Source organism: Aotus nancymaae, unplaced genomic scaffold (genome assembly GCF_030222135.1).
Source record: "Aotus nancymaae isolate 86718 unplaced genomic scaffold, 86718_ANA_hifiasm-v0.15.2.pri h1tg000088l, whole genome shotgun sequence".
Taxonomy (NCBI): Eukaryota; Metazoa; Chordata; class Mammalia; order Primates; family Aotidae; genus Aotus; species Aotus nancymaae.
Window position 1 is genome coordinate 16,794,866 of NW_026988503.1, and position 13,147 is coordinate 16,808,012.

The 13,147-nt window shown below is 37.5% G+C and overlaps 1 protein-coding gene across 1 annotated transcript in view; it reads left to right on the top strand.

The window, feature by feature from the left end:
• SCEL (sciellin) overlaps positions 1 to 13,147 on the top strand; it is a 204,534-nt gene that overhangs the window by 11,012 nt on the left and 180,375 nt on the right. Inside the window, exon 2 of the mRNA XM_064369135.1 lies at positions 355 to 445. Coding sequence (XP_064225205.1) covers positions 408 to 445 — 38 coding nt within the window. The 5' untranslated portion in view covers positions 355 to 407. The remainder of the gene's footprint in view (positions 1 to 354; positions 446 to 13,147) is intronic.

Below are 13,147 nucleotides of genomic sequence, written 5' to 3' on the forward strand. Positions count from 1 at the left end.
AGAAAGAAGAGGGACACTAGCAAACTAAACAGCACAAGACTTGGAACTTGAAATTAAAAAGATATGCACCTATCTATGTATTTCTGATGTATGTGTCATAACTTCAACCAAAGTTCATGATCCATAGAAGTTTGCATAAATAAATATAATTAGGTAGTTTTGACTCTCCTTGAAAATAAATTTTGTCAACCATCTTCTTATTAAAATGTTTTAAAATTAACCACACAACACAATTATATATATCTCCACAAAATACCATTAGGTTTTCTAACAGAGCGTCAACCTACTTAGATTATAAGCTCATCTTTTTTATGTATGTGTTTACATATTACATAGATGTTTTTTTTTCTACAGGCAGCATGATATAGTGAAAAGAATATGAGGTTCTGGAATTAGAAGAACTGGGCATGAGTCCCAGACTGCATTACCTGTTATGTGACCTTGGGTAAGTCACTTAATCTGTCTGAAGCTTGTTTTTCTTGCCTGTCAAATGAAAAATAAATGACAGCCATAGTTCAGATTTGGTGTGTGGATCGTATAAATAATATATGTGAATGTGCTTAGAAAATTGTGAAGCATCATGCAAAGGATAGTTATTTTATTTTGGATTAACTAAAATTTTATTCTAAATTGGTGCATCCCTAAATAAGAGAAATGACTGCTAATGACTATAGTAGCCCTAATTTTATCTAGAAAATGTTTTTGAACTTTGAATTAGTGAACTTGCAATGGGTTTAGAATTTTTTTTAACAAAAAGAATCACTATATACTTCAAGTAATTCAATTAGGAAAAAATATAAGCCTCCGTCTGCATCCATTTTGTGTTGCTATAACAGAATACCTGAGATTGGATAATTTATAAGGGAAAGAAGTTTATTAAGCTCACAGTTCTGCAGGCTGGGAAGCTCAAGGGCATGGTCCTGGCTTCTGGTGAGGGCATTTGTGCTGCGTGATAACATGGTGGAAAAGATCAAAGGGAAAGCCGACATATGTGAAGAAACAAAATCTGAGAGGCATCTTGGCTTTACAAAAATGCACTGTCAGCCGGGTGCGGTGGCTCACACCTGTAATCCCAGCACTTTGGGAGGCCAAGGCAGGTGGATCATGAGGTCAAGAAATCAAAACTATCCTGGCCAACATGGTGACACCCCATTTCTACTAAAAATACAAAAAAATTAGCTGGGTGTGGTGGTGGGTGCCTGTAATCCCAGCTACTCGGGGGCAGAGGGCGGGCAGGGGATGCTGAGGCAGGAGAATTGCTTGAACCCAAGAGGTGGAGGTTGCAATGAGCCGAGATGGTGCTACTACATTCCAGCCTGGCAGCAGAGTGAGACATCGTCTCAAAAAACTTAAAAACAAACAAACAAAAAACAAAATAAACCTGCACTCTCATAAGAACAAATCCATTTCCCTGAGAACTATTTCAGTCTTGCCTGAGCAAGAACTCACCCAGTACCTTGAAAATGACACCAAGTCATTGATGATGGATCTGCCCCCCTGACCCAAACAACTCCTCCTGGGCCCCACCTCCCAGTATCACCACAATGGGGATCAAACTTCAACCTGCTCTTTGGTGGAGATAAACTCAAACCTCCTTTAAGAGCATCCCCTGAAAGCTGAATCACCTGATCCTTATGCTAAGTTTGTCTTATTACCAGATGAGAACCAATTTTTTCCTCCTGCATAGAAGCCCCTTTAAGCTATGGACTGATAAATGAGAACAATGTCTAGGTCAGGGCACATGCAGGCAGGGATAACTTACCCACTAGATGTAGCAGGCACAGGGCCAAGGATCCACTATACCTTTAAATGTCCATAAAAATGTTTTAATTTCTTTTGAAATAGGAAGAAAAAGTGAACTCTTAGGTCAGAGTCAATGTTTTAATATATAATATTAATATATTCATCCTTATACCAATGAGTCATAAAATATAACTTTTAATATTTGCTGTAGCTCTGGGCGACCCAAGATGAATCCTCTGAGAAGCTCAGTTACCTGCAGTCCAAGGCATTGTTCCAAAAGCAGTGGTGTTGCCAGGAATCACAGATGTGGAGTGATTAGTTCTGTCTTGAAAAATAGGGAAGACTTTGCAGAGCTGATATTTAAATCAGTGTTTTAAGGATAAGTATGCTTTCTACTGGTGGAGATATTAGACAGGGCATTTCAGGGAGAAAAAGCAGCATGAACTAAGAAATGGGGCTGTGTGGGAGATAGAGCCTTGAAACTTAGCAGTGATCAGTAACCAACAATAGCCTCTTCACTATAAAGCCATGGGGGAAAGTCTGTTACTTACATTGTCAAATCTTGCTAAGTTTTCTCCATTAATCTTGCATTAAATAATTTTAAAACAATACCTCAAAATTACCTGAACATCTGCAGAAACACCTAATGAATAAGTAGTAGGTTGCTCAAACAGCTAATGAGATTAGATTGGATTAATTGAATGTGTCAAGAACAAGGCAAAGTATTTGATATATTAGTTATTCTCTGGTTCCAAGCAACAGAAACTCTAGATAATTCAGACAGAAAAGAAAGAAACAGACGGAAAGAAGAAAGGAAGCTGGTCCTGCTAACACATGATATTGTTTTCAAGGTCAGAAGTGGTTTTCTTGTTTTTGCACAACGAAATCAGCTAGAATCTCCACCTAGAGGTTCTATTTTGTTCTGAAAGCCACTAGGCCAATTCCATCATTTGTTAGGTCCTCTAAGTCAGTACTCAGATTATTCAGCACCAAATATACAAGCTGATCCGTGTTCCATATTCTTAGTAACCCTTGTGGCTTGCTACAAGACTGATATGAGTTTTGTGGTTAAATTCTAGAAACTATACTTTAGCCTGTTCCTAAACCAAGTCCTCTCATTGTAGCCTAGTTCTATGGTCCTCTTTCCTTTGATCTATTTTTCTCTGCTCCTCAAGAACCATGTCTCTGTTCCTCATCTCCAAGGACCTGTGAGCAGGGCTGATATTTATGCCCTACATTGTGCATTGGACTGGTTATTTACATGGATATCTGTTCTGATGTATTGGGGCATCTTTTTGGTGGACCATGGCATCTGTTCTGACTAGTTGGTGCCTATATATACCAGTGGTTAGATATTTCTCCAATAAAATACACTTAAGAGTATCACAATACTTTTGGACAAAAAGGGTATGTTCTTCTGCTAATGGACTGAGTAGGGAAACTTAGAATCTGTTCAGATTCTTCTTGGCATCCCTGTGCAGCATCCCTTCCTTGTGGATATGAGGCAGGACACTCTCTGGAATGGAGGTTTTATGACCTACAATCAAACAAGGTAGGTCAGATAATTTTTTGATTACCAATTTTTACACGGAAAGGTGGAAGGAAAGTTAGAGTAAGATTTTTAGGTTTCATGACTGTTTAGAGGAAACAGGTTCTGATTTGTATGATCTGTCTTGGGGAAAAGGGATTCTAGCTTCTGTGGCTTGCCTTGGGAAAGAATGAGGGGCCGGAAACAGAAGGTTAGAGAAAATAAGAGCGAGCTGCTTCTGAGGCCTTCATTTTGGGTTATCATTTTCTGAGCCTCAACAGTGTATGATGTCACTTGCCTGACCATAATATATGCCCATTATTTTAGCTACCTTCTCTCTGTCTCCCTGCTTCCCTTTCATTCATTTCTGGGCTTTGGTTTCCTTATCTCAAAAAAGAAAGAGTTTAATTTGATTTCTGGGTTAGGAATCTAAAGGTCTATGTTTTAGAAACAATTTTCCTAAGCTTGAAAGACATTCATTCTTTACTTATGGTCAAATATGCAATATTCTGTAAATATGGTAAATCATAATTTAATAACATTGATTGGTGTCTCTAACACACCAAGCTCTTTCTCACCTTGAGGACTTGGTGCATCTTGTTCCCTTGCTTGCAGATTTCCTTCCCCTTTGCTTACCTGGCTGGCTCCTGCTTATCCTCCAGGTTTCAGTCTAGAAGTCATTTCCTGCTAGCTCGGATGTTTGTACTACCAAACCTTATGTTGAAATTTGATCCCTGATGTTGGAAGTGGGGCATAATGTGTTTTGGTCATGGGGCTGGATCCCTCTTGAATGACTTGGTGACATTCTTGTGGTAATGAGTGAGTTCTTGTTCTGTTAGTTCCAGTGGGAGCTGATTGTTGAGAAGAGCCTGGCCCCTCCCCACTTGGTTTCTTGCTTTTCCTTTCACCATGTGATCTCTGTCCACACCAGCTCCCTTTCACCACCTGCCATGAGTAGACACAGCCTGAGGCTTTCACCAGATGCCCACTCTTCTAGCTGGCAGAATTGGGAGCCAACTAAACCTATTTTCTTTACAAATTACCCAGTCTTCTGTATTCCTTTATAGTAACACAAACAGACTAAGAGACTTCCCCAAGGATGCTTTCCACAGATAATTTGCAGTGGGCTAATCTGTGAATTTTCTTGGGTCTCTACACTCAGCCTGTCAAAATAGCCACCATACATAGCCATCCGCCGTTTATATATAAACACCCAACATTTAAGATCTGTAATATTCTAATGCATTTCCCTTTAAAAAAGGTGGTGATAATGACTCCTCCAACCATAGACCCTTATGGGTTTCAGTTTATGGTCTACTGAAGAGAAAGGGGACCTAGCTATATTTCTTTTTTTTAAATTATATTTTAAGTTCTGGGGTACATGTGCAGCTTGTGCAGGATTGTTACATAGGTATACACATGCCATGGTGGTTTGCTGCATCCATCCCCCCGTCATCTACATTAGGTATTTCTCCTAATGTTATACCTCCCCAATACCCCCACCCCTTGCTATCCCTCCCCTAGCCCCCTCCACCCTCCAACAGGCCCTTATGTATGATGTTCCCCTCCCTGTGTCCATGCGTTCTCATTGTTCAGCACCCACTTATGAGTGAGAACATTCGGAGTTTGGTTTTCTGTTCTTGTGTCAGTTTGCTGAGAATGATGGTTTCCAGATTCATCCATGTCCCTGCAAAGGACATGAACTCATCCTTTTTATGGCTGTATAGTATTCCATTGTGTATATGTGTTACATTTTCTTTATCCAGTCTATCATTGATGGACATTTGGGTTGGCTCCAATTCTTTGCTATTACAAACAGTGATGTAATGAACATATGTGTGCATGTGTCTTTATAATAGAATGATTTATAGTCCTTTGGGTACATACCCAGTAATGGGATTGCTGGGTCAAATGTCATTTCCATTTCTAGATCCTTGAGGAATTGCCACAATGTCTTCCGCAATGGTTGAACTAATTTACACTCCCAAACTGTGGGAGTGTAAATTAGTTCATTTTTTGTTGCGACTGTTTGGTTTTTTTTCTTGTAAATTTGTTAAGTTCATTGTAGATTCTGGATATTAGTCCTTTGTCAGATGGGTAGATTGCGACATTTTTTCCTATTCTGTTGGTTGCCAATTCACTCTAATGATAGTTTCTTTTGCTGTGCAGAAGCTCTTAAGTTTAATTAGATCCCATTTGTCTATTTTGGCTTTTGTTGCCATTGCTTTTGGTGTTTTAGTCATCAAGTCCTTGCCTATGCTTATGTCCAGAATGGTACTGCCTAGGTTTTCTTCTAGTGTTATTATGGTGTTTTGTCTTATGTTTAAATCTTTAATCCATCTGGAGTTAATTTTTGTATAAGGTGTAAAGAAGGGGTCCAGTTTCAGCTTTCTGCATATGGCTAGCCAGTTTTCCCAACACCATTTATTAAATAGGGAATCCTTTCCCCATTGCCTGTTTTCATCATGTTTGTCAAATATCAGATGGTTGTAGATGTGTGACGTTATTCCAAGGCCTTTGTTCTGTTCCATTGGTCTACATCTCTGTTTTGGTACCAGTACCATGCTGTTTTGATTACAGTAGCCTTGTAGAATAGTTTGAAGCCAGGTAGCATGATGCCTCCAGCTTTTTTTTTTTTTTTTTTTTTTGGCTTAGGGTTGTCTTTGCTATATTTCAACATCTAAATGCAAAATGCAGATACAAATTATTAATGACTAACATGTATAAATCATTTACTACATGCCTGGCACTATGCTAAGCATTATATAAGCATTATTTTACTTATTCTTTATATCAAGTTTAAGAAACAAGTTTATGTGTAACATAGATTTATAACTGAAGAAACAGTGACTTACAGAGTTTAAATAAATTGTTTATTTAAACAGAAATAGTACTTTGTTTCCTAAATATGAAGATCATCAAAATAAAACAAAACAAGGCAAAAACCCACCAAAAATTCAAAACAACAACCAAAACATTATAGGTTTAACAACAGCTTTACAGAGAGAGAAGGAAACATGACCTTATATATGCACATTGTAAGACTGACCCTGATGTCAGAGGCATTAGAATTGAAAAACAGCAGAGGCCAGTTTAAACTAAGCACTGTCTGACTTCAGAACCAATATTTGTAAAATATTACTCTGTACTTTTCAGATTCAGAAAATCAGCTCTAAATTTAAGGATAGTTGAGAGGCTGTGAGAGGCTTTACCTCAGAAGGTAAAGAAAATTTTTTTGAGAACTTTGACAATGTGAAAATAAATGAAGGGAGAATCTAAGTGCAAAAACAAACAATGACAAACCCCAAACAACCCAAAGCCACTAAATTCAAACTTACCAGCAACAAGAGATTTGCAATTAAAAAAAAAAAAGGGGGGGATCAGAAAGTAGAGAATATGTGTTAATGTATATCACTTTTTAATGATTTATTTCATTTAATCATGATAAGAATTTCATAAGGTAAATGTATTATGATAACCCATAGCTAACAGATGAGAAACGGAGGCACAGAACCTGCCCTAGGTCATATATTAATAAAAGGTAGAGTTTGTATTAGACCTAGGGAAACTAATTATAGAGTCCACAAATTGTGAAATTGGTAGGAAATTCTATTATTTCCCAGATCCCAGGGATGCAACAATGTTTTCTAAATCATTAAATAAAATTCATCAAGAGAAATGTTTACTGTTGGTGCAGGTTTTTAACACGGGAGAATCTGGTCTGTTGTGGAAGCGAGATCTCTCCAGATCCCTTATTTTCTACCAGATCTTAATTTTGCCAGCTTTAGTTTTGATAGACCCAGCAGTTTTAGGAACAGAGCCCCACAAAGGGCTAAAGGTAATTGCATCTGGTTACAGGCTCCCTGGTTCTTCGACCAAAATCTCTTTGTGGTCAGGTGCTATGTTTTGTTTCTGATTGTATCAGTGTTTGGCATAGCCAAAGGACTCTATAAATAATTGCTGAATGAATGAAACATGTAAGAGATTAAGCATAAGACATTTTACATTTAAACAAGGAAAATGCATGTCATGAAGAATGTGATATTTTTATCAGGCCACAGCCAGCCTCTACAGGACTTTAAAAAAGTGCTCCATCTGGCTGGATAAATTAGAAGACACACCCTGGTCAGATGTACTCTTTCTGACTTGGCTTAACCCACACTAGAGACCCATAATGTCCAGCTAGGCAACTAGAACTTACATTTCCAACCTCATTTGCCCCTTTCGTCAGGCATGTACAAAATATACAACTTTGATTTTTTTTTTTTTTTTTTGTAGGGTGAGGGCAAATGTCCTCTTGTCTTTCTTAATCAAGACAGTACCAGTTCTGCCCAGCTTAAAAAGATATAAAATGTTTGCATTCTATTGATTTATACCTTACTCAACATCCATGCCAGTCTTTATTTTTCAAGGAGAGTACCTTAGGTAGATTAGTTCCTTTCTTCTTTATATAGTAAGCTATAAATAACTTTTACAGGATTTTTTAAATTTCGGAAACCAAAAAAAAAAAAAAAAAAAAAATTGAGCTCTGAACCTGTACATTTTAGTTTCTGGAACATTCTGTAAATTTTTCTACTGGCTTTCTTGTGTCATACTTTTCAGTTTGTGTTAGGTGAGCCACTAGAAAAAGCAGGAGGCGGAGGTTGCAGTGAGCAGAAATCACACCATTGCACTCCAGCCTGGGTGGCAAGAGCGAGACTCAGTCTTAAAAAAAAAAAAAAGAAAAGAAAAAAGAGAAACAAAAATTACTTAAACCCTAGGTCTAAAAAAATGTGAATTCCCTTTCTCCTTCAGATACTTGCAGGAGTGTGTACACGTGAACACACACAAACACATACACACATACACAAACTCAAACATATATGCATACATATACAAACACACACATATGCATACATACATATATTGCTTTTCTGTGCTAAGTGGGAATTTAGGGGCAACCTGATTCATATCAAGAGGTGAAGGAATTCTATTGGACTTAGTGACTGTCTGAACAGCTCTGACTAACTGCAAATGATTATCATCATAATAATTTCCCAGGAAGTTTATTAAATCTTAAAACTCCATTACATGTCACTTAGACACACACACACTCCAAAAATTTAGGAATTAAATCAGCATGCCTTTCTTAAAACAGAAGCCCAATTAGAAACCTTTTTGCCTCGATCATAGCTCTGCTACAGCATGCCTTTTAGGAGTGATAGAGTGACATTTTTATTTATTTTTAATCAGGACCACAGAACCATTCTCAAAAAAATTTTAGTCATTTTGGGGGAAAGAGAATGTTTCCAGTCAGTTTACAAATCCTCAGATTAGAACGTTGGCTGCTTGTCCTCAAATGCATTTAAAAATATGGTCTCTGCAATGGATCTCAATATCTGCTGATGTTCCCTGTAGTCCTGAAGTTTCTCACTCATTAACATGGAGCAACAAAATGGAAAGAATTCTGATGACAAAGCAGAGAACCTGTCCCTTTGATGGCTCTGAGGATGACTGACTCTGTTGTGTGGGCGAGGTCTGTGTAGAAGCCGGCTCTGCTCTCTCCATTGGTAAACGTGGGTGGGAGCAGGGGAAATGCCAACAGGCGAACTCTTGTGAGTATTAGTGAAAAACAGCAGAGTGTTAGGAAGAAAAGTGAATCCTATTCAGAATTGCAAATGCCCACAAATATTGGTTGTCCCCTGCTTTATTAGACATTTTCATTTGTAGGTTTCATACCTTTAAAGGTTACCATTTCCTGATGTCATGGCACTTTATTTTCTGGTTCATGTTGACTTTGTGGTTAAGCAGGTGGAAACATTAAATTGGGCAGGTGAGCAGCCAGGAGGACTGGAACACAAAGGGTTTGGATCATCTGGAGAACAGGACTGAGTGGAAATTAATGGGCAAGGATTTCGGAGATGGGATTTTGAATCCCAGCTTTACATTTTACTGTATGAGTTTGAGCAAGTCCTTTAACCTCTGAAAGGCTTTGTTTTCTTCATTTGCAATAGTCCCTATCTTAAATGCTTGTTACAAAGATTAAGTTAGATAATGCATAAAAATCAATTAGCACCAGTGCCCAGCAAATTTCTGTTGTTAAGATGTGGTCCTGCAGATTTTATTTTTATTTATTTTTATTTTTTTTGGTCTGAAATTCCCTTCTCATAGGGTTGTTTATTCCTTAGGAATAGCTGGAATGAATCAAACTTTGGAGACTTGAATTAGGGTAAAACAGAATATATTGCCAGGGATATCTCCAAAATCAGCCTTAACATACCCTAAATTGTTTCCAATGAATTTATCACTTAGCTAGAGGTGTACTATGAATAATAATAATGGTGATTACAGAAATAAAAATACTTATTATTTCCATTCATTCAATGCAGACAACTTGCTGGGTGCTTTATATACATACTTTTAAAATACTTATAACAATGGCACATTTTAAGTCCCATTATTCACATTTAATAGATAAAGCAGAGGCAAGAGATTAAGGAACATCTTTGAGGCTGCACCACTAGGAAACAGAGGACCTATGATTCAAAATCAGGTTTGCTTTATTCCAGAGCCTTTGTTTTTTCTATTACACCCTGCCATATGCTAAGATGGGCTAGGAAATTTGTCCTAGGAATAAGTGCAGTGAATATCAACAGGTTCTTTTGTCTTTTTAGTGAATTCTAAATATTTTGCTGCTAATTTCACCACTTCTGAGGGAATTCTTCAAACTCTTCTTTGCTGGAATTCAGAATCCCTTTCGTTGATTAAATTATTTCCATTGACTTGGTTTTGAATTCAATCTAACAGCAACAAGGCACTGTCTTAACAAAGGATGTGCTGTTGTTGGGGCTTTTTCTGAGAGGGGGTACTTTAATAACTTTTCAGTTAGGTGAATTTGGAGAATAGAGTTATTAACATCAGTCCAGTCCATGCAGGGAAAAAGTCCTATTCTGGGAAATGGTCTTCTTCTAGTGAATCTTATGAGAGTTTAAAAAACAGATTCTAGAAAAAGAATCAATTATAATGTTAGAAGAATTGATCACAGCCTTAGGAGGACAGATCAAAGCCGAACATGACATAAACAATGGGGAAGAAGACCCCTAACAATAAAGTTAGAGGTACCAGGAGAAATCACTGCAGAGGATTTAGTAGGGGAAGCAAAGAAGGAAGTGGTCAGATCCATTGATGGGAATTCAGAAAGTCCTTTGAAGAACAAAAATACGATTGCAAATAATGGAGTAGAGAAATGGAGTACACAGTGGAGTTAGAGCTTATGTAACAAAGGAAAGTGTCGGACAACCTGGAGATAGATCATTAGCAATTATTCAAGAGGGACACAAAACAGAAAATTATCAAAATAGTAGACCTATTGTATGATATTTTCTTACGCCATCCAATTCTCCAAGTCTCCCATGCTAATCAGACACAATTCAATTCTGACACTATCTATCCAGAATTAGCATCAGATCCCATAAGTTAAAGGGCTCAGTCCCACAAGACTGCCCTGATTTCAGTTACCAGCTGTAAATGGAGTCTCCAGGATACCCACACTTCTTCCTGGTCAACTACAAATTAAAGCATTTCCATGACCCTCTACTCAGGTTTGATAGACCCTTTTCTGAGTTCTGGAATGACTCACAGAACTCAGAAAAGCATTTTCCTGATGATTACTGATTTATTATAGAGGATACAGCTCAGGACCATTCAAATGGAAAAGGTGCCTAGGACAAGGTGTAGCAGGTGGGTGGTGATGGTGATGCAAAACTACTCTCCCAGTGCACTGATGTGCTCGCCAGCTGGAAGCTCTGTGAACTCTGTTGTTTAGGGATTTTTATCAGTTTCATTACATAGGCGTGATTGATTAAATCATTGGTATTAGTAATCAAACTCCCTTTTCAGCCCCTCTCCACTCCCTTGAGGTTGAAATTTTTGGCCTTCTAACCAAGGAGGTATTTTTTTTTTAAATGACCAGCCCCCAAACTGAAGCTCCCTCTTCTCCTTCAGTCATCTTATTAGCATAGAAAAAACACTCATCACTCAGAAAATTTCAAGAGTTTTAGGACCTCTATGCCAGGAACCAGAGAAAAAGATCAAATAGATAGATATTTTTTATTGTACCACACCTATATCCAACCATATCAACAATTAAGTCAAATGTTAAAAAATGTAGCCTGCCACTGCCAGATGTGGCAGTTTGAATTTAGGCTAATTAAATGTAAATATAGTAACTAAAACAGCATTTCTTTAGTCACACTAAACACGTTTCAAGTACTCAACAGCCACATGTGGATTGTGGTATAGTATTGGATATTGCAGATATAGAAGATTTTATCACAGAAAGTTGTACTGGACAATGTTGGAAACAAAATGTCAAAACAGATTTTAAAAAACAAGACTCAATTATGTATTGTATACAAGAGATACACTTTAACTACAAAGACCTAGAAATATGTACCATACAAGCAGCATAAGAATGCTGGAAAGACTATATTAATGTCAGATAAAACAGACTTCAAGACAAAGAGTATAATTGGAGATAAATAGGAATATTTCATAATGATAAAAGAATCAATTCAACAGGAAATCATAATAATTATAAATGTTCATACATCTAATATCAGAGCCTCCAAGTACATGAAGCAAAACTGAGAGAATTAAAGGTAAACACAAACAATTCCACAATCATATTTGGAGATTTTGACGCCACTCTCTCACTAATCCATAGAGCAAGTAGATAAAGAAATCAGCGAGAACATACGTTATGTGAGCAACACTATCAACCGTCATAGCGTAACTGGTACTTACAGAACACTATACCCAACAATTGAAAAATATATATGGTTTTAAAATGTACACAGTAGTTTTATTATGCTGGGCTATAATATGAGCCTCAGTAGATTTGAAAGGATTAAGATCATACAGAGTGTCTTTTCTGATTATAACAGAATTAAATTAGGAATCAGTAACAATAACATATCTAAAACTCCTAATTTTAGAAATTAAATAAGAATTCTAAATCATCCACGGATCAAAGGAGTAACAGGGAAATTAGAAAATATTTCAGATCGAATGATAATAAAAAAATAACATATCAAAATTTGTGGGATGCAGTAGAGGGCAGTACTTAACAGGGAAACTTAAACCTTTAAATGCTTGTATGAGGCAAAAAGTGAGGTCTACAGTCAATGATCTACGGTTCCATTTTCAAAAGCTAGAAAATGAAAAGTGAAGTGAAAATACATAGATGAAAGGAAATAAATCCAAGGGCACAAACCAATAAAATTAAAGAAAAACAATAGGGAAATTCAATAAAGCCAAGGGTCAGGAAAGAAGCTGAGTGGATTGGGGCTGTGAACTGTGAGGACTTTGGACCACTGGTCTGAGGGGAAAGAACACTGGACAACGTCACCATATCTTTGTAAAAAACACTGGGGCATGTGAGGGGTCTTGTTCACACTGTCTTTCTGTCTGTGTACAAATGGTGTTACAAAATTGAAAATATTTGCCTAATCTTATTTGTTTAAAATAGGGGAGTTCTCTCCTTTCTTCCTTCCTGTCTTCCCTCTTTCCTTTCTGCCTTCCTTCCTTCTTGTCTTCTTTCCTTCCTTCCTTCCTTCCTTCCTTCCTTCCTTCCTTCCTTCCTTCCTTCCTTCCTTCCTTCCCTCTTTCCTGTTTGTATTTTTGTAGACAGGTCCTGCTCTATTGCCCAGGGAGTGGCACAATCATAGCTCACTGCAGCCTCAAACTCTCAGGCTCAAGTGATCCTCCTGTCTCAGCCTCCCAAGAAGCTGGGGCTATAGATGTGTGCCTCTAAGCCTGGCTAATTTTTAAATTTTTTTGTAAAGATGGGATCTTGTTGCGTTGCTCAGGCTGTTCTCAAACTCCTGGCCTCAAGCA